This window comes from Pseudophryne corroboree, chromosome 4, assembly GCF_028390025.1.
Source record: "Pseudophryne corroboree isolate aPseCor3 chromosome 4, aPseCor3.hap2, whole genome shotgun sequence".
Classification (NCBI taxonomy): domain Eukaryota; kingdom Metazoa; phylum Chordata; class Amphibia; order Anura; family Myobatrachidae; genus Pseudophryne; species Pseudophryne corroboree.
Genome location: NC_086447.1, coordinates 555,298,970 through 555,323,776, shown reverse-complemented (window position 1 = coordinate 555,323,776; position 24,807 = coordinate 555,298,970). Strand labels below are relative to the sequence as shown.

General features: G+C 47.4%; 1 protein-coding gene across 6 annotated transcripts in view; it reads left to right on the top strand.

Annotated features, from left to right (window-relative positions):
- The window catches only part of AHI1 (Abelson helper integration site 1), a 688,430-nt gene that overhangs the window by 28,149 nt on the left and 635,474 nt on the right, over positions 1-24,807 (top strand). For all 6 annotated transcript variants that reach the window (XM_063917381.1, XM_063917377.1, XM_063917376.1 and 3 more), the window contains one exon: positions 20,659-20,857. In XM_063917381.1, the coding sequence (XP_063773451.1) occupies positions 20,659-20,857 (199 nt within the window). The remainder of the gene's footprint in view (positions 1-20,658; positions 20,858-24,807) is intronic.

The following is a 24,807-nucleotide window of genomic DNA, read 5'->3' as shown; positions in this document are numbered from 1 at the left end:
ATAACTTTGAATAGTACTGTATATGGGCCTGATTCAGAGAAGGACGCAGTTTGCACAGCTGGTGCACCTTTAGATGTAGCTGCCGTGCAAAAATATTCGAGTGCAGCAGGAGGCACTTAAAGGCAACATATGCCCACTGCTGGCATTGTAGATTTTAGTGTTTTGTTTGAAGATGCAGCATCGGTTCACATTCATGACCATTGTTCGCAGTTTCAGTCATCTAAGTAACCCTAAGGTTACTCCGATTGTCCACCTTCTCTCCACTGCCAAAGCCAGTAAATTGGCATTGGAAGACGCAGATACTGACCTCAGCAATCCCACAAAGCGGGGGAGACATGACTCCCTTTTGGGAAACTGTCCCTTTCGCCACTCCTTCCGAAATAACATGCTGTGGTTTAGGGAACACTGTGTGATCTTGCAGAACAAAATCTATTTATGCGCAGATGAACAGCCACTGGGGATGTACACATACCATCAAGTTTGCATACATCTCTGAATTAGGCCCTATGTCCATTTTGTAGCTGCTGCATTATTCCTAACTAGTTACCAGTTGTCAAAATGACGGAACAACATAACAGTAATGTCCGTGCCGGCAGTTGTTCGCTCCCGAACAGAGCAACACTTGAATTGCTCCATCGGGCACAATCTGGTGGCCGCTGGCGCGCAAAACGCTTGAATTCCCCACCATAAAGGTGAGGAGAGTTAGCCTTTTATTTATATAGGATTGAAGTCCGTATTTAATTATTAATCCATTGATTGTGTATCTTTTATTTAGCAATCTTATTTAGATTGGATTTGGTTTTACTTGCTTTATTATAGCCAATTCCAATCGTTCCAGTTTTATATGTATTATTTTAATAAACCTTACCATTTTAATGTGATAATCACTGAAAATACCTCATTTCTACCTTTATTGTCCCCTCACTTTTTTTTTATGATGTCATGAAATAGCAGCAACAACAGAATAATAACACTACATACAATTTAGTTGTTCAGCTCGAATGGCAAATGTCTGATTTCCGCTCTATCCAAATTTTGTTTCTTCTGTTCAACCGATGGGTAGAATGATCTCATCTCAGGGTTACGTTGCTTTCTTGTTCTCTGATCATCCTAAACATATGACCATGGCGTCATCAGTTGACCAGATGTTCCTCCATGCAGTATCCTATTTAACCTGATTTTAACGATGATACTGTGCTGTATACGGATAATCAAAATAAAGAATCATAATGGTAATGCTTACAGTGCATCCGGAAAGTATTCACAGCGCTTCACTTTTTCAGCATTTTGTTATGTTACAGCCTTATTCCAAAATGGAATAAATTAATTTTCTTTTACGTCCTAGTGGATACTGGGGTCTTGTACTTTAGTACCAAGAGGTATAGATTGGGTCCTCTGGAGCCTGGTACTTTAAAACTTTTAGTGTGTGTATGTGTGTGCTGGCTTCTCCCCTCTATGCCCCTTCTACCAGACTCAGTTTAGAAAAATGTGCCCAAGGAACCAGGTGCACTTCTCTGCAGCTCCAGAGATTTTTTCTTTCAATTTAATTTAGTTTATTATTTTCAGGTAGCTCTGCTTGACAAACAGACTACCTGCTTCGTGAGACTTAGAGGGGGGACCGAATCAACCTCCTGAAGGTTAATGGTTCGTAATCCCAGGTGACAGGACACTGAGCTCCTGAGGTACTGATCACACATCATTAGTATGTGTGCCCACACCAGCAGCTAGCCACCACCCTCTAACAGATGCCGAAGACCTAGGGTCCCGGTTAGCGGGTCCCCGGAGCAGTTTGGCAGCAGGTCACGCGGAGGTCACGGGCATGTAGCTGCGGTGCCCGCCGCGGACGATCTAGCTCTGGGCTATTGCCCCACAGTGCTCACTGTCTCAAGGCTTTGTGTGTACTGTTAGAGATACATCCACTTGTGTTTTGTGTTAAACGTGGCCAGTATAAACTGTAGGGACCGCGCGCCATTACAAGGGGCGGGGGTTCCCGTAGCTGCTGCGGATCTGACTGGCTGCATGCACGCTGCTCCTCCAGGACCCACGCTGTCACAGGCTGTACAACTGGTACCAGGGGGTCATAGGAAGAGGCGGAGCATGCCAGCGGTAGCGCCGCTGTACTGTTATCAGGTCTTACACATACTTTAACACATTGTGCTGCCGTGTTCTGTGTGCTGGTGTCCGCTCCTCGTGACACTCCAGGGGCTCTCTAGGGTCTGTGTGGAGGTGTTGGGTCAGTGGGCAGCACTGTATTACCCTTGTGAAGGATGTCTGTGGACATGGGTGGTCATTCCGAGTTGTTCGCTCGCTAGCAGTTTTTAGAAGCTCCAGACCTACTCAGCGCTTGCGATCACTTCAGACTGTTCAGTTCCTGTTTTGACGTCACAAACACGCCCTGCGTTCATCTAGCCATGCCTGCGTTTTTCCTGGCATTCCTGCGTTTTTTTGAACACTCCCTGAAAACGGTCAGTTGACACCCAGAAACGCCCTCTTCCTGTCAATCACTCTGCGCCCAGCAGTGCGACTGAAAAGCTTCGCTAGACCTTGTGTGAATCGACATCGTTCGTTGTAATAGTACAACGCACGTGCGCATTGCGCCGCATACGCATGCGCAGAAGTGCCGTTTTTTTTGCCTGATCGCTGCGCAGTGACCGAAAGCAGCTAGCGATCAACTCGGAATGACCCCCATGGTTATGTGTGAAGCTTGTAACTCTACCCCGTCTTCTGTGGGGTCACTTATGTGTGAGCAATGTTCCTTATCTCCACAGGGACACAGTTCTATAGATTGTAAGCTTGCGAGCAGGGCCTTCCTACCTCTATGTCTGTCTTTGCCCAGTTTTGTTCTATAACTGTTGTTCTAATTGTAAAGCGCAATGGAATATGCTTTCTATATAAGAAACTGCTAAGAAATAATATATAAATAATTCACAAGCACCTGACTGGTTGAATAGCTTTAAAAGCATGATTCAGAATGTAAATTCAGAATTAGCTGCAGCTAAAAGAGAGAGACAGGTGGCTAAAGCAGCAGATACCAAGAAGGCTTTTCAGCCCCCTCTAGTGGCTTCACATAAACGCTCACTGCCACAGGTTCTCCAGTCTGATTCTGATTCTGATCAGCCAGATGTGGATGATGATGATATGGACGAGGACAGCTCTCTGTGCCCTGTAATGGAGGCTCTCATTTTTGCTGTAAGAGAGGTCCTCCACATACCGGATCAGGAGGCGGTGCCAGATGAGGAGTTATACTTTTATGTTAGATCCAAGAGTTCAGCTACCTTTCCGGTGTCTAAAAAGTTAAACTCTTTGGCCAGGGAGGCTTGGTTAAACCCTGATAAAAAATTTAAAATTCCTCAGAGGTTTTTATCTACCTTTCCCCTTCCAGCTGAGGACAGGAAGGTCTGGGAAAAACCCCTATCGGTCGATACATCTGTATCCAGATTGTCTAAGAAATTGGTACTACCTGTCCCTGGGGCTATATCCCTGAAGGAGCCAGCTGACCGTAAAATTGAGACAACACTTAAGGCAATTTATACGGCAGCAGGCGCAGCACAACACCCCACAATAGCTTGCGGGTGGATCCCCAGGGCGGTTGTCAAGTAGTCTGATAATGTTATTGATTGTTTAGACTTTCTACCCCGGGATGAGGTCATTACTCTGCTGCAACATATACAGAATTTTGTAAGCGAGGCCATTAAAGAGTTGTGTAAGATAAATGGCCGCACTACTGCTATGGCTGTTTCGGCGCGCAGAGCTCTGTGGGTATATCAATGGTTACATCAGTAGTCGGCTGATGGTGATTCCAAAAAGGGTGTGGAAAATCTTCCCTTTACAGGTGATGCCTTGTTTGGAGACTAATGAAATAAATGGATCTCCCAAGCAACGGCGGGTAAGTCTTCTTGCAGTCCTTTTGTGTGGCAAGGTTCAGAGGCAGGGGCCGGGGGGTCTCCACCACTTCCAGAGGATCTCGTGGTAAGTCCCGTGAACCTGCACCTGCTGTCTCCCTGGACCAGACCACTGGATCCCCTGCCGCCAAGCCTTCCGCGTGACGGTTGGCCCCAGCGACAAGGCGACTTTCAGGTAGGCACTCGCCTTCAACACTGCGCCCACGTGTGGGTGTTGTCCTGCCAGGATCCGTGGGTGAGGGACCCCATTTCCCACGGATACCGGCTGAAATTTCAAGCACTCCCTCCTCCACAGATTTTTCAAGTCGGACTTACCAGCTTTACCCGCAGCAAAACCTTGCAAGAGGCTATTTAAAAACGTTTGCAGACAGGGGTGGTAGTTCCTGTACCTCCTCCTTTACGCAACAGGGGTTTTAACTCCAGTCTCTTTGTCATTCCCAAACCAGACGGTTCGGTGTGCCCCATCTTGAACCTGAAGTCTCTAAACCCGTATCTGCGGGTGTTCAAATTTAAGATGGAATCCCTTCGGGCGGTGGTGTCTGCTCTGGAGGAGAGGGAGTTGCTGGTGTCTCTGGATGTCAAGAATACTTACCTATACATTCCCATGTGGCCCCCTCATCAGGCTTATCTCAGGTTCGCCATATTGGACGACCATTTCCAGTTTCAGGCCCTACCCTTTGGATTATCCACAGCTCCGAGGGTCTTCACCAAGGTTATGGAGGAGATGATGATGCTGCAACTGCACATGATGAGAGTGAACATAGTCCCCTATTTGGATGATCTCCTAATAAAGGCTGTGTCCAGGGAGTGTCTACTGCACAGCATCGATCTGACTACTCGCCTGCTTGTGTGGATCCTACATTTTTCAGAAATCTCACCTGGAACCGACCCAACGTCTTCAGTTCCTGGGAATGATTCTGGATACAGTATCTCAAAAGGTATTTCTCCCAATGAATGAGGCCTTGGCTATCCAGGCTATGGTCCGCTCGGTACTCAGTCCTCACAGGGTGTCCATACATCTTTGCATCCGATTACTGGGCAAGATGGTGGCTGCGTACGAGGCAATCCAATACGGCAGGTTTCATGCCCGAACATTTCAACTGGATCTGCTAGACAAATGTATGGGTTCTTAGCTTCATAATGCATCAGGAAGTGTCCCTATCTCCGAAAGCCCGGATTTCTCTATTATGGTGGCTACAGATTCCTCACCTGGTAGAGGGCAGAAGTTTCAATATCTACTTGTGGATTCTACTGACAATGGATTCCAGCCTCCGGGGTTAGGGAGCGGTTACCCAAGGGGCCCAGTTCCAGGGGTTATGGTTAGTTCAGGAATCAGCTTTGCCGATAAACATCCTGGAACTCAGGGCAATTTACAATGCTTTTCTGCAAGCTTCTCATCTCCTGAAGGATCAGGCGATCCAGGTTCATCGGACAACGCCACGGCGGTGGCATACATAAACCGACAAGGGGGAACAAGAAGCAGAGCGGCAATGCGAGAAGTGTCAAGGATTCTCATCTGGGCAGAGGCCAACGCAAGGGCCATCTCAGCCATATTCATTCCAGGAGTGGACAACTGGGAAGCAGACTTCCTCAGCAGGCACGACCTTCTTCCGGGGGAGTGGGGCCTACATCCCCAGGTGTTTCAACAGTTAATTCACTGGTGGGGCTGCAGATAGATCTGATGGCTTCTTGTCTCAACAAGAAGCTTTGCCGTTACTGTTCCAGAACGAGGGATTCACAGGCAGTAGCAGTGGACGCGCTGACATCACCGTGGATGTACCAGTTTGTGTACCTGTTCCCTCCTCTACCGCTGATCCCCAGAGTGTTACAAAGGCTAAAAAGAGAAAGCGTTCAGGCAATTTTAATTGCCCCAGATTGGCCTCGACGGGCATGGTACTCGGACCTCCTAACCATGACTCTGGAGAATCCATGGCCTCTACCGCTCCAAGACTATCTTAGTCAGCAAGGTCCGTTCGTCTATCCAGACTTACAGCAGCTATGTTTGACGGCTTGGAAGTTGAGAGGGAGATTCTAGCAAGAAAGGGTCTTCCCTCTTGGGTTATTTCCACCATTATCATCATATCTGGAAAAAGTATGTTTCTCTTACGTCCTAGAGGATGCTGGGGACTCCGTAAGGACCATGGGGATAGACGGGCTCCACAGGAGACATGGGCACTTTAAGAAAGAACTTTAGGTATGGGTGTGCACTGGCTCCTCCCTCTATGCCCCTCCTCCAGACCCCAGTTTACTACTGTGCCCAGAGGAGACTGGGTGCATTAAAGGGAGCTCTCCTGAGTTTCTCCTTGTTAGGTTTTTTATTTTCAGGGAGCCTGCTGGCAACAGACTCCCTGCATCGAGGGACTGAGGAGAGAGAAACGGACCTGCTTTAATGTTAGGCTCTGTTTCTTAGGCTACTGTACACCATTAGCTCCAGAGGGATTGGTACGCAGGGCTCACCCTCGCCGTCCGTCCCAGAGCCGTGCCGCCGTCCTCCTCGCAGAGCCCGAAGATAGAAGCCGGGTGAGTATGAGAAGAAAGAAGACTTCAGAGGCGGCAGAAGACTTCAGATCTTCACTGAGGTAACGCACAGCAGTAAAGCTGTGCGCCATTGCTCCCACACAGCACACACAAACGGCAGTCACTGTAAGGGTGCATGGCGCAGGGGGGGCGCCCTGGGCAGCAATAAAACCTCTTTTTCTGGCAAATGTGTATATATACAGCTGGGCACTGTATATATAAAGAGCCCCAGCCAGGTTTTTCGATATTTGAGCGGGACAGAAGCCCGCCACCGAGGGGCCGGGGCTTCTTCCTCAGCACTCACCAGCGCTATTTTCTCCACAGCACAGCGCTGAGAGGAAGCTCCCCGGACTCTCCCCTGCTTATCCACGGAGAAAGAGGGTTTTAAAGAGGGGGGGGGGGGGCACATAATTGGCGCAATATACAGATTACAGCGCTATCTGGGTAAACATATTGTGTGTTTTTTCCTGGGTCATTAGCGCTGGGTGTGTGCTGGCATACTCTCTCTCTGTCTCTCCAAAGGGCCTTGTGGGGGAACTGTTTTCAGATAAGAGGATTCCCTGTGTGTGTGGTGTGTCGGTACACGTGTGTCGACATGTCTGAGGTAGAAGGCTCTCCTAGGGAGGAGGTGGAGCAAATGAATGTGGTGTCTCCGTCGACAACGCCGACACCTGACTGGATGGATATGTGGAATGTTTTAAGTGCTAATGTGAATTTATTGCACAAAAGATTAGACAAAGCTGAGGCTAGGGAACAGCCAGGGAGTCAACCCATGTCTGTCCCTATGTCGCAGGGACCTTCGGGGTCTCAAAAGCGCCCACTATCCCAAATAGTAGACACTGATACCGACACGGATACTGACTCCAGTGTCGACTACCATGATGCAAAGTTACAGCCAAAATTGGTTAAATGTATTCGATATATGATTATTGCAATAAATGATGTTTTGCATATCACAGAGGAACCGCCTGTCCCTGACACGAGGGTACACATGTATAAGGGAAAGAAACCTGAGGTAACCTTTCCACCTTCTCATGAGCTGAACGAGTTGTGTGAAAAAGCGTGGGAATCTCCAGACAAAAAACTGCAGATTCCCAAAAGGATTCTTATGGCGTATCCTTTCCCGGCAAAGGACATGGGGACAGATGTATTAACCTGGAGAAGGCATAAGGAAGTGATAAACCAGTGATATGTGTAAGGTGATAAAGGCACCAGCCAATCAGATCCTAACTGTTAATTTACATATTGGAGCTGATTGGCTGGTGCCTTTATCACCTTACACATATCACTGGTTTATCACTTCCTTATGCCTTCTCCAGGTTAATACATCTGCCCCAGGATACGGTGGGAATCCTCCCCAGGGTGGACAAAGCGTTGACACGCTTATCCAAAAAGGTAGCGCTGCCATCCCAAGATACGGCTACCCCAAGGTAGCAAGCAGGAGGTTATTTTGAAGTCCATTTACACACATTCTGGTACTTTACTCACACCGGCTGTTGCGTCGGCTTGGGTTTGTAGCGCTGTAGCAGCGTGGACAGATACCTTATCAGCGGAGATTGAGACCCTGGATAAGGATACCTAGGACATATAAAAGATGCTGTCTTATATATGAGAGATGCTCAAAGAGACATTGGTTTACTCAGTTCTAGAGTCAACGCTATGTCGATTTATGCTAGACGAGTCCTATGGACCCGGCAATGGACAGGTGATGCCAATTCAAAACGGTATATGGAGGTTTTACCTTACAAGGGTGAGGAATTGTTTGGAGAAGGTCTCTCGGACCTGGTCTCCACAGCTACAGCTGGTAAATCCAATTTTTTGCCTTATATTCCCTCACAGTCTAAAAAAGCGCCACATTATCAAATGCAGTCCTTTCGGTCACAGAGAAACAAGAAAGTACGAGGTGCGTCCTTTCTTGCCAGAGGTAAGGGCAGAGGGAAAAAGCTGCACAACACAGCTAGTTCCCAGGAACAGAAGTCCTCCCCGGCCTCTACAAAATCCACCGCATGACGCTGGGGCTCCGCTAAGGGAGTCCGCCCCAGTGGGGGCACGTCTTCGACTTTTCAGCCACATCTGGGTTCACTCACAGGTGGATCCCTGGGCAATAGAAATTGTTTCTCAGGGTTACAAGCTGGAATTCGAAGAGGTGCCTCCTCGCCGGTTTTTCAAATCGGCCCTGCCGGCTTCTCCCCCAGAAAGGGAGTTAGTGTTAAATGCAATTCACAAATTGTATCTTCAACAGGTGGTGGTCAAGGTTCCCCTACTTCAACAAGGGAAGGGATATTACTCAACCCTGTTTGTAGTCCCGAAACCGGATGGTTCGGTCAGACCCATTTTAAATTTAAAATCCCTGAACCTATACTTGAAAAGGTTCAAGTTCAAAATGGAATCGCTCAAAGCGGTCTTCGCCAGCCTGGAGGGGGGGGGGGATTTTATGGTATCCCTGGACATAAAGGATGCATACCTTCATGTTCCCATATATCCACCTCATCAGGCGTACCTGAGATTTGCGGTACAGGATTGTCATTACCAATTTCAGACGTTGCCGTTTGGGCTTTCCACGGCCCCGAGGATTTTCACCAAGGTAATGGTGGAAATGATGGTGCTCCTGCGCAAGCAGGTTGTCACAATTATCCCGTACTTGGACGATCTCCTCATAAAAGCGAGATCAAGAGAGCAGTTGCTGAGCAGCGTGTCACTTTCACTGAAAGTGTTACAGCAACACGGCTGGATTCTCAATATCTCGAAGTCGCAGTTGGTTCCTACGACTCGTCTGACCTTCTTGGGCATGATTCTGGATACGGACCAGAAAAGGGTTTATCTTCCGATAGAAAAGGCTCAGGAACTCATGACCCTGGTCAGGAACCTATTGAAGCCAAAACAGGTGTCAGTGCATCACTGCACTAGAGTCCTGGGAAAGATGGTGGCATCGTACGAGGCCATTCCCTTCGGCAGATTCCATGCGAGGACCTTCCAATGGGACCTACTGGACAAGTGGTCTGGGTCACATCTACAGATTCATCAGTTGATCGCCCTGTCCCCCAGGGCCAGGGTATCTCTCCTGTGGTGGCTACAGAGTGCTCACCTTCTAGAGGGCCGCAGGTTCGGCATTCAGGACTGGGTTCTGGTGACCACGGACGCGAACCTCCGAGGTTGGGGAGCAGTCACACAGGGAAGAAACTTCCAAGGACTTTGGACAAGTCAAGAGACTTGTGTTCACATCAATGTCCTGGAGCTGAGGGCCATATACAACGCCCTTCATCAAGCGGAGACCTTACTTCGCGACCTACCGGTTCTGATTCAGTCAGACAACATCACCGCAGTGGCTCATGTGAACCGCCAAGGCGGCACAAGGAGCAGAGTGGCAATGGCGGAAGCCACCAGGATTCTTCGCTGGGCGGAAAATCATGTAAGCGCACTGTCAGCAGTGTTCATTCCGGGAGTGGACAACTGGGAAGCAGACTTCCTCAGCAGGCACGACCTGCATCCAGGAGAGTGGGGACTTCATCAGGAAGTCTTTGCACAGATTGCAAGTCAGTGGGGACTACCCCAGATAGACATTATGGCGTCCCGCCTCAACAAAAAGCTACGGAGGTATTGCGCCTGGTCAAGAGACCCTGAGGCGGTAGCGGTGGATGCCCTAGTGACACCGTGGGTGTTCCAGTCGGTTTATGTGTTTCCTCCTCTTCCTCTCATCCCAAAGGTGTTGAGAATAATAAGAAAAAGAGGAGTACAGACAATTCTCATTGTTCCAGATTGGCCGCGAAGGGCCTGGTATCCGGATCTGCAGGAGATGCTCACAGAAGATCCGTGGCCTCTTCCTCTAAGGCAGGACCTGTTGCAACAGGGGCCCTGTCTGTTCCAAGACTTACCGCGGCTGCGTTTGACTGCATGGCGGTTGAACGCCGGATCCTAGCTGAAAAGGGCATTCCGGATGAGGTCATTCCTACTCTGATAAAGGCTAGGAAGGACGTGACGGCTAAACATTATCACCGTATATGGCGAAAGTATGTTTCTTGGTGTGAGGCCAGGAATGCTCCTACGGAAGAATTCCATCTGGGCCGTTTCCTTCACTTCCTACAAACTGGAGTGAATTTGCGCCTAAAATTAGGCTCCATTAAGGTTCAGATTTCGGCCTTATCCATTTTCTTTCAGAAGGAATTAGCTTCTCTCCCAGAAGTACAGACTTTTGTGAAGGGAGTGCTGCATATTCAGCCTCCTTTTGTACCTCCGGTGGCGCCTTGGGACCTTAATGTGGTGTTGAGTTTCCTTAAGTTGCACTGGTTTGAACCACTTAAAACGGTGGAGTTAAAATATCTCACTTGGAAGGTGGTCATGTTGTTAGCCTTGGCTTCGGCTAGGCGAGTGTCGGAATTGGCGGCTTTGTCTCATAAAAGCCCCTATCTGGTTTTCCATATGGATAGAGCGGAATTGCGGACCCGTCCTCAAATTTTTGCCTAAGGTGGTGTCATCTTTTCATATGAACCAACCTATTGTGGTGCCTGTGGCTACGCGAGACTTGGAGGATTCCGAGTCCCTTGATGTGGTCAGGGCTTTGAAAATTTACGTGGCCAGAACGGCTAGAGTCAGAAAAACAGAAGCACTGTTTGTCCTGTATGCAGCCAACAAGGTTGGCGCTCCTGCTTCAAAGCAGACTATTGCTCGCTGGATCTGTAACACGATTCAGCATGCTCATTCTACGGCTGGATTGCCGTTACCAAAATCGGTCAAGGCCCATTCCACTAGGAAGGTGGGCTCTTCTTGGGCGGCTGCCCGAGGGGTCTCGGCACGACAGCTGTGCCGAGCTGCTACTTGGTCGGGTTCAAACACCTTTGCAAAATTCTATAAGTTTGATACCCTGGCTGAGGAGGACCTCCTGTTTGCTCAATCGGTGCTGCAGAGTCATCCGCACTCTCCCGCCCGTTTGGGAGCTTTGGTATAATCCCTATGGTCCTTACGGAGTCCCCAGCATCCTCTAGGACGTAAGAGAAAATAAGATTTTAAACCTACCGGTAAATCTTTTTCTAGTAGTCCGTAGAGGATGCTGGGCACCCGTCCCAAGTGCGGACTACTTCTGCAAGACTTGTATATAGTTTTGCTTAATAAAGGGTTATGTTATAGTTTCATCGGTCTCGGACTGATGCTATGTTGTTTTCATACTGTTGACTGGTTAGTATATCACAAGTTATACGGTGTGAATGGTGTGGGCTGGTGTGAATCTTGCCCTTGGAATAACAAAAATCCTTTCCTCGTACTGTCCGTCTCCTCTGGGCACAGTTTCTCTAACTGGGGTCTGGAGGAGGGGCATAGAGGGAGGAGCCAGTGCACACCCATACCTAAAGTTCTTTCTTAAAGTGCCCATGTCTCCTGCGGAGCCCGTCTATCCCCATGGTCCTTACGGAGTCCCCAGCATCCTCTACGGACTACGAGAAAAAGATTTACCGGTAGGTTTAAAATCTTATTTTCCTGGTGTGAAAGTAGAAAGGTTTCTCCTGTGGAGTTTAGAATTGGTTGCTTTCTACTTTTCCTGCAAGCGGGAGTAGATATGGGTCTACGTTTAGGCTCCATAAAAGTCCAGATTTCGGTGCTCTCTATTTTCTTCCAGAAACAGCTTGCTATGTTGCCAGAAGTACAGACTTTCCTAAAGGGAGTTCTTCATATGCAACCGCCCTTTGTGGGACCTCAATGTGGTTCTGTCCTTTCTCCAGTCGGATTGGTTTGAACCAAGACGGTGATGTTATTGACATTGGAGTCTACCAGGCATGTCTCTGAATTAGGGGCCTTATCCTGTAAGAGCCCTTATTTAGTTTTTCATGAGGACAGGGCGAAACTTAGGATCTGTCCTCAGTTTTACGCCTAAAGTGGTGTCGGCTTTCATGTGAATCAGCCTATTGTGGTTCCAGTGTTGTCTGACGCTTCCGTTGGTCCTGAGTCCTTGGAAGTGGTCAGGGCTCTGTATATTTATATCAAAAGGGCGGCCCGTCATCGGAAATCTGACTCACTATTTGTCCTTTATGATGCCTCCAAGATTGGTTGGCTTGCTTCCAAGCAATCTATTGCTCGTTGGCTCAGGTTGACTATTCAACAGGCCTATACTTTGGCGGCTCTGCCCTTACCAAGTCTATTCAGGACCACTGGACGAGGTCGGTGGGGTCTACCTGGGCGGCTACCTGGGGTGTATCGGCCCTACAATTGTGCCGAGCTGCTACTTGGTCTGGTTCGAACACGTTTGTTAAATTCTGTATGTTCGATACCTTGGCCAAGGATGACCTTCAGTTTGGTCAGGCAGTTTTACAGGGGTCTCAGCACTCTCCCACCCGTTTGGAAGCTTTGGGACTTCCCCATGGTACTAAAGTACAAGACCCCAGTATCCACTAGGGCGTAAGAGAAAATAGGACTTTAATACCTACCGGTAATTCCTTGTCTCTTAGTCCGTAGTGGATACTGGGCGCCCGCCTCAGTGCTTCGTACCTCCTTACATATGTAAGTATTGGGTTGGACCGACGTTGCGGTCCCATTTTGTTGTTGGGATAGCCGTGCTATCCGGGTTAGGTTGGTGTTGCTATCCTCTGTTCTGGTTAGCGCCCTCCTTTCATTCATGGTTGTGTGTTGGCTTGTTGCCTCACCACTGTTGTATTGTTCTTCTCTCATATTATGTCAGTCTCCTCGGGCACAGTTTTCCTAGACTGAGTCTGGTAGGAGGGACATAGAGGGGAGGAGCCAGTGCACACATACACACACTAAAGGTTTTCAAGTGCCAGGCTCCAGTGGACCCGATCTTTACCCCATGGTACTAAAGTACAAGACCCCAGTATCCACTACGGACTAGGACAAAAGGAATTACCTGTAGGTATTAAATTTCTATTTTCTCTAACGTCCTAGAGGATGCTGGGGTTCCATTTAGTACCATGGGGTATAGACGAGTCCACTAGGAGCCATGGGCACTTTAAGAGTTTAATAGTGTGGGCTGGCTCCTCCCTCTATGCCCCTCCTACCAGACCCAGTTTAGAGAATGTGCCCAGAGGAGCCGGTCACAGCTAGGGGAGCTCTTAGGAGGTTTTATTGTTTTCTGAGTTGTTAGGTTACAGGAAGGCTGCTAGCAACAGCCTCCCTGCTTCGTAGGATTTAGGGGGAGAGTAGGAACCAACTCTTGAAGTTAATGATTCTCTATCTCCGCTGACAGGACACTGAGCTCCTGAGGGTGCTGATCGCAAGCCCATGAGGCGACCGCTCACTCCCGCAGCACGGCCGCCACCCCATAACAGAGCTAGAAGAAAGAATAGTGGTGAGTACAACGCCGGCGGTCTGGTTAGCGAGTCACCGGCGGGAATGGCGGCACAAGGGTGGGAGCGCAGCTCTGACAGGCTGCGCTCCAGCAGGCTCAGCAACAACACTGTGTAGGCGCTTGAGGGGCGTCCTGGGCCAGCGCTATTCACCCTAAACTGGTCACTAGGCTAACAGGGGCTAATCCCTGCTGTTAGCAACAAACACCTCAGGACTGTATAAGCAACTTAGTGCGGGAAGCCACGCGCAATTTCAAGGGGCGGGGCTTCCTCTCAGAGCGGATCCAGCAATCGCCAGCGCCATTTTCTCCCTGCAGACATACAGACAGAGACGCAGACAGATGGCGCTGCCATCCAGATAACTCCAGCAATAACTCTGCGGTACCAGGGTGTTATTGACAGGGGGGGAGTGTGCTTATAGTACTAGTTATCCTATTAAGGTTAATTAGTCAGCGCCAGGCTTTTATCATAATAACTGCCTACAAGGGCGCTGTGTGGCTGGCTTCTTTTACTCTGTGAGTCTCTGAAGGTACTCTGGGGGAAACTGTGTCTGACATTTTCCTGTGTGTGTGTGTGCAAGTGGGTATATTCCACTTTACCATGTCTAGGGACTCTGTGTCCTGTGCAGCAGAATGTGTATATTCTCCTGATGAGTCTATCCTATGTTCTCAGGACTGTAATGTACTTTCCCAGCCTTCGGAATCCGAACCCCCATGGGAGGATTCTTTAAGGGGAATGATATCCCAGATTTCAACAAGGATGTCGCATACTGAGAAAGAGACGCAGTTTTTGAGAAAAGCTGTAGAGGGTTTGAAGTATTCAGCTCCCGCTGCTTCCTCAAACACCCCACCTACATACCCGACAAAACGTACAATTGCCCAGATAATGCAGTTTGACACTGATACCGACTCTGATACAGCGGACGGTGATGGGGATATGCAGGAGGGAGATGCATCCCTTGCTAAAGGGGTGCAGCTAATGATTGAAGCCAATAGGGATGTTTTACATATTTCTGAGAAGGTACCTGAGCAGGAGGAGGAATCTTTTTTTACCGAAAATAAGACATCTTCGCTTACCTTCCCTGCTTCTAAAGAGTTAAACTCTTTTATTTGAAAAATCCTTGGAAAACCCGGAGAAGAAATTCCAGATCCCTAAAAGAATTCTCATTGCTTTCCCTTTCCCTGAAGAGGATAGAAAGAAGTGGGAAAACCCACCTATAGTAGATGCTTCTGTATCTAGGTTGTCTAAAAAGGTGGTTTTACCTGTCCCTGGTTCAACCGCCTTAAAAGAGCCGGCTGACCGCAAGATTGAGACTACGCTCAAATTATTATACACAGCTACTGGCTTGGCTTTAAGGCCCACTATTGCTTGTGGATTTCTAAGGCCATAGTAAAGTGGTCAGGCACATTACTAGAGGACTTAGACACTATGGATAGGAGTGACATTGAATTGTTTTTACGTCACATACAGGATTCTGCAGGCTTCATGGTGGAGGCCATGAAGGACCTTGGCATGCTAAACGCAAGGGCTACTTCCATGGCGGTCTCAGCGTGCAGAGGACTCTAGCTACGCCAGTGGACGGCGGATGCAGAATCCAAGAAAAGTGTGGAGAACCTACCCTTCACAGGTCAGGCTCTGTTTGGGGATGCGTGGATCTCCACGGCAACTGTGGGTAAGTCAACCTTTCTTCCCTCAGCAACACCACCGACTAGGAAATCTTATCCTATGTCTACACTGCAGTCCTTTCTGACCGCGAAAGTTAAGAAGTCCAAACCCCTTTCCACCTTCTTTAGGGGTGGTCGCGGAAAATCCAGAAAACCTGCACCAACAGGTTCTTAGGAACAGAAACCAGGTTCTGCTTCCTCAAAATCTTTAGCATGACTGTGGACCTCCCAGCATGGAGTTCCGACAGGTGGGAGCGAGACTAAAACATTTCAGTCACATCTGGGCATCTTCATACCCAGGGGGAATGCCTAGTATCCCTGGATATCAAGGATGCGTACCTTCACATTCCGATCTGGCCACCTCACCAGGCTTATCTCAGATTTGCGCTACTGGACTGTCACTATCAGTTCCAGGCACTGCCATTTGGCCTCTCCATAGCACCAAGGGTGTTCACCAAGGTCATGGCAGAGATGATGCTACTCCTCCGCAGGCTGGGAGTGAACATAATTCCATATCTGGACGATCTGCTGATAAAAGCATCTTCCAGGGAGAGGTTGTTGCAGAGTATTGCTCTCTCAAATCGACTACTCCAGGATCATGGGTGGATCCTGAACCTTCCAAAGTCACATTTGGAGCCGACAAGGAGACTGCCTTTTCTGGGGATGATACTCGACACAGAAGTGCAGAGGGTGTTCCTACCGGTGAAGAAAGCGTTGGGGATCCAATCAATGGTACGGGATGTCCTGAAGCCAGCCCGGGTATCGGTTCATCAGTGCATTCGCCTTCTGGGGAAGATGGTAGCCTCCTACGAGGCTCTACAGTATGGAAGATTTCATGCGAGGTCCTTCCAGCTGGATCTCCTAGACCAGGCATGTCCAAACTGCGGCCCTCCAGCTGTTGTGAAACTACACATCCCAGCATGCCCTGACACAGCTTCAGCATTCTCTGACAGCAAAACTGTGTCAGGGCATGCTGGGATATGTAGTTTCACAACAGCTGGAGGGCCGCAGTTTGGACATGCCTGTCCTAGACAAATGGTCAGGATCCCATCTTCACATGCACCAGCGGATAAACCTGTCGCCGAAAGCCAGAATTTCACTCCTCTGGTGGCTGCAAACTTCTCACCTACTCGAGGGCCGCAGGTTTGGGATTCAGAACTGGATCCTTCTAACCACGGATGCAAGTCTCAGAGGCTGGGGAGCAGTTACCGAAGGGGAATATTTCCAAGGAAAGTGGTCAAGTCTGGAATCCATCCTTCCGATAAACATTCTGGAACTAATGGCCATATACAAAGGCCTTCTACAAATGGCACATCTTCTGCAAGATCAGGCCATTCAGGTTCAGTCGGACAATGTAACGGCGATGTCCTACATAAACTGACAGGGCGTAACGAAGAGCAGAGCTGCAATGTCAGAGGTAACAAGAATCTTCCTCTGGGCAGAAAAGCACACGGTGGCGCTGTCGGCGATCTTCATTCCGGGAGTGGACAACTGGGAAGCGGACTTCCTCAGCAGACACGATCTCCATCCAGGAGAATGGGGCCTCCACCCAGAGGTGTTCGCAGAGGTGACAAGCCGATGGGGTGCACCTCAGATAGACATGATGGCCTCTCGCCTCAGCAAGAAGCTTCGGAGGTACTTTTCCAGGTCAAGAGACCAACAAGCAGTGGCGGTGGACGCACTGGTAACTCTGTGGATTTTCCAGTCAATGTATGCTTTCCTTCCACTTTCACTCATCCCAAGGATTCTAAAACTAATAAAAAGAACAGGAGTTCAGGCGATCCTCATTGCTCCGGACTGGCCAAGAAGGACTTGGTACGTGGATCTTCTGGAATTACTCCTGAGGATCCAAGTAATTCCAGAAGTTCCGCATACCAAGTCCTTCTTGGCCAGTCCGGAGCAATGAGGACCGCGAGGACCTTCTACAACAAGGGCCGTTCGCCTATCAAGACTTACCGTGGCTACTTTTGACGGCATGGAGGTTAAACACTAGATCTTAGCTCGGAAGGGCATTCCAAAAAAGGTAATTCCTACCCTCATACAGGCTAGGAAGAAGTTTCCTACGGTGGAGTTTCAAGTGGGACGTTTCCTCCTCTTTCTGCAGGCTGGTGTGGATGTGGGCCTACGCTTGGGCTCCATCAAGGTCCAGATTTCGGCCTTGTCCATTTTCTTCCAGAAACAATTGGCTTCTCTCCCTGAGGTTCAGACGTTCTTGAAAGGGGTTCTGCACATTCAACCACCCTTAGTGCCGCCTTCGTCACCTTGGTATCTTAATGTGGTGCTGCAGTTCCTGCAGTCGGATTGGTTCGAGCCTTTACAGGAGGTGGATGTCAAGTTTTTTACTTGGAAGGCGGTCACACTGTTGGCGTTAGCATCTGCTAGTCGTGTGTTGGAATTGGGGGCATTGTCATGCAAGAGCCCCTACTTGAAGATAGAGCTGAGCTCAGGACGCGTCAGCAATTTCTTCCAAAGGTTGTGTCCGCTTTTCATATCAACCAAACTATTGTGGTGCCAGTAGCTACTTACTCCTCAATTACCTCAAAGTCCTTGGATGTTGTGAGGGCTTTGAAAATTTATGTGAAGAGAACTTCTCGTCACAGGAAGTCGGACTCACTATTTGTCCTTTATGATCCCAACAAGATTGGGTGTCCTGCTTCTAAGCAGACGATTTCTCGCTGGATCAGGCTTACTATCCAGGATGCTTATTCTACGGCAGGCTTGCCGTGTCCAAAATCTGTTAAGGCCCACTCTACTCGTAAAGTAGGTTCTTCCTGGGCGGCTGCCCGGGGTGTCTCGGCTTTACAGCTTTGCCGAGCAGCTACTTGGTCTGGGTCGTACATGTTTGCTAAGTTCTACAAGTTAGATACTTTGGTCTCTGAGGACCTGAAGTTTGGTCAATCTGTTCTGCAGGAACCTCAGCACTCTCCCTCCCGTACTGGGAGCTTTGGTACATCCCCATGGTACTAAATGGAACCCCAGCATCCTCTAGGACATAAGAGAAAATAGGATTTTAATTACCTACCGGTAAATCCTTTTCTCGCAGTCCGTAGAGGATGCCGAGCGCCTGCCCAGTACTTCGTATTCCTGCATTGTTACTTGGTTCAGTATTGTGGTTTCAGCTGTTCCAAGTTGGTTAGCTTGGCTTTTCTTTTTTGTTATGTGTGAGCTGGTGTGAATCTCGCCACTATCTGTGTATTTCCTTCTCTCGAAGTATGTCCGTCTCCTCAGGCACAGTTTCTAGACTGGGTCTGGTAGGAGGGGCATAGAGGAAGGAGCCAGCCCACACTATTAAACTCTTAAAGTGCCAATGGCTCCTAGTGGACCCGTCTATACCCCATGGTACTAAATGGAACCCAAGCATCCCCCAAGGACTACGAGAAAAGGCTTTATTGGTAGGTAATTCAAATCCTATTTTTCCCCTCAAAATTCTACACACAATAAAACGTGAAAAAAGTTTTTTTGGGGATTTTTGCTAATTTATTACAAATAAAAAACTAAAAAATCACATGTACAAAAGTATTCACAGCCTTTGCTCAATACTTTGTCGATGCACCTTTGGCAGCAATTACAGCCTCAAGTCTTTTTGAATATGATGCCACAAGCTTTGCACAACTATCTTTGGGCAGTTTCGCCCATTCTTTTTTGCAGCACCTCTCAAGCTCCATCAGGTTGGATGAGAAGCTTCGGTGCACAGCCATTTTCAGATCTCTCCAGAGGTGTTCAGTCGGATTCAAGTCTGGGCTCTGGCTGGGCCACTCAAGGACATTCACAGTGTTGTCCTGAAGCCACTCCTTTGATATCTTGACTGTGTGCTTAGGGTCTTTGTCCTGCTGAAAGATGAACGGTCACCGTCGGTCTGAGGTCAAGAGCGCTCTGTAGCAGGTTTCCATCCAGGATGTCTCTGTACATTGCTGCATTCATCTTCCCCTCTAGCCTGACTAGTCTCCCAGTTCCTGCTGCTGAAAAACATCCCCACAGCATGATGCTGCCACCACCATGCTTCACTGTAGGGATGGTATTGGCCTGTTGATGAGTGGTGCCTGGCTTCCTCCAAACATGACATCTTGCATTCACGCCAAAGAGTTCAATCTTTGTCTCATCAGACCAGAGAATTTTGTTTCTCATGGTCTGAGAGTCCTTCAGGTGCATTTTGGCAAACTCCAGGCGGACTGCCATGTGCTCTTTACTAAGGAGTGGCTTCCGTATGGCCACTCTACCATACAGGCCTGATTGGTGGATTGCTGCAGAGATGGTTGTCATTCTGGAAGGTTCTCCTCTCTCTACAGAAGAATGCTGTAGCTCTGACAGAGTGACCATCGGGTTCTTGGTCACCTCCCTGACTAGGGCCTTTCTCCCCTGTTCGCTCAGTTTAGACGGCCGGCCAGCTCTAGGAAGAGTCCAGATGGTTCCGAACTTCTTCTGTTTATGGATGATGGAGGCTACTGTGCTCATTGGGACCTTCAGAGCAGCAGATATTTTTCTGTACCCTTCCCCAGATTTGTGCCTCGAGACAATTCTGTCTCTGAGGTCTACAGACAATTCCTTTGACTTCATGATTGGTTTGTGCAAAGACATGCACTGTCAAGTGTGGAACCTTATATAGACAGGTGCGTGCCTTTCCAAATCATGTCCAAACAACTGAATTTACCTCAGGTGTAAACCAATTGAGCTGTAGGAACATCTCAAGGATGATCAGTGGAAACGAGCTGCACCTGAGCTTAATTTTGAGCTTCATGGCAAATCCTATGAATACTTATGTACATGTGATTGCTTCGTTTTTTATTTTTAATAAATTTGCAAAAATCCCAAAAAAACTTTTTTCACGTTGTCATTATGGGGTATTGTGTGTAGAATTTTGAGGGAAAAAGTGAATTTATTCCATTTTGGAATAAGGCTGTAACATAACAAAATGTTGAAAAAGTGAAGCGATGTGAATACTTTCCGGATACACTGTATATTAATTGTATGTTTTTTAGAAAGCATGATTTGTAAATGGAACATGCATCAGTTTATGTATTCATCAAAGACAATAATGGATGGGGTGATAGAGTTTTACAGAAAAAATGGCAGTCGATACTAACAAACTGCTGAATGATTTTATTAGTGAACAGAAAGTAATGGACAGTACAGAATACTTTTCTCTCCAGCATGTAAATTTTTTCAGGTTTAGTTCCACTTTCAGCTTTGTCCTACTAAAACTTGCTGATCTGATGCCTCTTCCTTATTCCACACAGTCCATACCAATAAAAATACCTCAAAAACATTAAAAAAATTTTTTTTTGTATTTGATAGATGACGTCACAAAGGCTGATGCAGGAGAGGATGGTGAAAATAGAAGCATTGCTAGACATGTATATGATGACAGCTTGATGTTAGGAGTTCACATCCATCGCGCTGATAAATTAAAAACCAACATCATGACATCAAGGCCAATGGTTAAGATTCATATCATGGATCAGCAAACAGGAGACTATGTCAAGAAAGAGAACAGGTAACATTCATCTAAAATTAATTATTTTATTTCCTGTTTTTCACCTTAAATATCCGAATTTTATCTTAAGAGTGATACATCAACACTGTTTTGCCTGAGATCACTTTGATGCCTTTTCCATCACTTTATTGACTGCCACTTAAACAGAGACCGCATCCATTAAATGCCTTCCCCATGTCTTCGATCTCGTTTAAATAATCTTCGGAAAACTTAATCTTGTGTTTTTCATGTGGGTGCTTCCATGAACCTAACCTGAGGAAAGTAGGGTCCCAACTATGCTAGCACTCTTTTTTTTTTTTTCTTTGCAATGTTCCTAAGCTGTTCAAAAGGCACATCCTCTCACTCTTAAGGGTAAATTTACTAAGCTCTGTGTTAGTCTGAGTTGGCAAACACAGGTGTATTTTCAAACTCAGAAATTTACTAAATACCAGACACCAGAATGTTTGGTCAAATAGAAATACAAAACACGTGTGATCCTGAATATTCTACCAAATACACCATCAGTCAAAATCAGGTAGATTTCCCACAGACATCAATAGAACACAGAAATTTACTAAAGGTGCATACACACGGTGCGATGTAACCTTACGATTTTGACTATATAGTCAAAATCGTAAGTAAAGTTCGTGCAAATCGCGCCGTGTGTACACAGCTTGTGATACAGATGCGTGCTCCCATGGGGTCAGTATTGCAAAAAAAGATAGACTGTGCAGGCAAGTCAATCTTGACTATATTGTGTACAATCTAGTACATAGTTTAGTCAAAATCTCACATAGTCAAAATCTCAAGTAAAGATGGTCAGTATCGGTGGGTCAGGGCTCCGGGGAGTTCAGGTAAATCACAAAGTCAAAATCTGAGATAGTCAATATCTCACCGTGTGTATGCACTTTTAGGTTCATGTTTTCAAACACTGGTGTGAATTATACAAACACTGGTGTAAATGGAGGAAATTCGGACCAAAGCTGCATGTTTGGAGAAGCAGTGATATCCACGCAGTTTCTTTTTGTGAAACTGTAAAAAAGTGTGTAAAAAAAAAACAAAAAACCAACAACTGCGTGGGATCCCCCCTCCAAAGTATAACCAGCACCAAGCTCTTTGAGCCGGTCCTGGTTCTGAAAATACAGGAGAAAAATTGAGGTCCCCCGTATTTAAAGAACCGGCACCGGGCTCTTGGACCAGTCATGGTTCCAAAAATAAAGGAGAAGAAGGATGTAGGGGTCCCCCGTATTTTTAAAAGCAGCTCCGGGCTCCTCTAGCCAAGGAGGTAATGCCACATCTGGGGGACAAGTTTTTACTGGTTACTGCGGCCTTAGCATTATCCCCCCAGCTAGACAACCCTAGCCAGGGTTCCCTCCAGGATACCCAAGAGCCAGGGCTTAAACCCGCGTGCCAAGTTGGTAGTCCGTAAATTTAGTGTAAAAGAAAGATTTAATATTGTGTTTTACTGGTGGAACTACAGATCCCTGCAAGCCTGTCCCGCATGCTGGTACTTGGAGAACCACAAGTACCAGCATGCAGGGCATTAAAGGGCACGCTGGTACCAGTAGTCCCACCAGCGAAACAAATATTACAATAAAGACAGTACACGGACATAGTAGATAGTATGTTTTAGTAAAGCTATACTAATCTTGCACACACTCAGACTTACATACATACACATACTTACCTGGGGCCCTCTTGCCCCTCACAGCTGCAGCTGATTTTCTGATCAGAAAGGTGGATTTCATGTGCATATGCTGGCCATCCAGTATCTGTCATGTACATCCAGCTCTATGTAAAGTCCGCTATAATTCGGGCTGTGGAATCAATCAGAGAGAATAGCAAGATCTCCGAGCTATGGAGCAAACCGCAGAAGGGAAGCTGTGTAGCGACCTTCTGTGACTTTATAAAACACAGTATAGAATAGAGCTGGGGGACCCCATGTATTCCCCAACACCTAAGCAACATGTAATGGCTATATAACACAAGCCTAGTATACACTAAATACATACAATACATATATAAACTTACTACCGTGTTTTAAACACACATCATGAGAAGTTTGCAGCATAAAGTAGGTTAAACATCACAGCTGTGACTGTTAGCTGCTACTGCTGCAAAAACTAGTCCAAGTGCAATTTATCTTCCAAACTTTTGCATGACTATGAAGTAGCAGCTCCACTGCCTTCATATACATCAATATGGAGAGAATAGATAAATCCCTAGGGACTGAGGACCCCAAGTGACTGGAGTTACTAAATAAAATAGTGAGATAGATGCAGTAGGAAGGAAGGGTATCTAATGTAGCCCATGGTACTACAGTGGAAGATGGACATGAGTGCATCTCCCCAGCTTCCCAGCACTGGCAGCCGGTGCTTCCTGGTTCCTGCTGTGTCAGATGAGACCATATGCATGCTGCTAACCACACACTGCCCCAGTCCCTGCATTGCACAGGCACTTCCATCTGAAGTTGTGCCTCTGGTAAGCTGCCCGGTCCTAGTAAAGGTAAAATACACAGAACTATGACTTCATAATATGATTAAAAAGACATATATTTAAAACATATTCGTCACAATTTAATACAGATCAATTAATAAACATACAGTGTAAAAAAATAGTCATGCTGATGGGTTTGGAAAATCTAAAATGAATGAGTTTTTTGCGTAATATAAAGTTATTACTTGGAGGTTAATTATAGCAGGATTCGGTGGACACTAAGGGATTTAGTCCAGCAGTAGAAACTGTTACCGGTAATATGTTGAATGGGTGTAATCCTTTTAGCGATGGTCTAGGGCTGCTGGCCATCCAACACATTTAGTAGGAAATACTAAGTTTTAGACAAGATTTTGAGTGCGCCGTCCTTTTAATATCCAAGCATAGTCTTCCAAGTGTAGCCCCCTGGTTCAGGTCCACTGACGCGTTTCGCTGCTCCTGACTGCTTTAGCAAAGGTGTCTTAACTGTCCTCCACAGAGTGGAATCAATGACCTGGCTTCAGTCTGTGTGTGCTATTAATTTAGAAGCGTAGACAGTTATTTGCTGCCAGTCTTGTCCAGTTTAGTTCAACAAAGGTCACAGAATACACCAACGTTTCGGTCCCTCCAGGTACCTTTCTCAAGGCTGTCACAGTTTCAGAGTATATACAACAGGTCAACACTGGCAGCGTCAAACAGAACCCTAGTGCCTGGCTGCTGTCTTGCTCTGATTCAGCCTGAGCCTGAAGCTTTGGCTCTTCTGACCTCCAGTGCCCGACTCTGGCTCCACGCTAAACCTGGACAGTTGGGTATCCGGACACAGGCGTCGGGACGCCATGATGGATGCCTAAAAACCAGTATGATCCCGGGGAAAAGCAAGATGTATAGCAGCCCTATTTTACTAGGTTGTACAGTTGGTGTAAGAGGGAGCATTACTGCCTCATAGGACCATGGTGCGATTGAACCCAAAAACTATCTGTGTGAATTTGTATATTTCTCTTACGTCCTAGAGGATGCTGGGGACTCCGTAAGGACCATGGGGTATAGATGGGCTCCGCAGGAGACATGGGCACTATAAAGAACTTTAGAATGGGTGTGCACTGGTTCCTTCCTCTATGCCCCTCCTTCAGACCTCAGTTAGATCCTGTGCCCAGAGGAGATTGGGTGCATTACAGGGGAGCTCTCCTGAGTTTCTCTGATAAAAGAATTTTGTTAGGTTTTTTATTTTCAGGGAGCACTGCTGGCAACAGGCTCCCTGCATCGTGGGACTGAGGAGAGAGAAGCAGACCTACTTAAGTGATAGGCTCTGCTTCTTAGGCTACTGGACACCATTAGCTCCAGAGGGAGTCGGAACACAGGTCTCCCCTCGCTGTTCGTCCCAGAGCCGCGCCGCCGTCGTCCTCGCAGAGCCAGAAGATAGAAGCCCGGTGAGTATAAGAAGAAAAGAAGACTTCAAGGCGGCAGAAGACTTCAGATCTTCCCTGAGGTAAGCGCGCAGC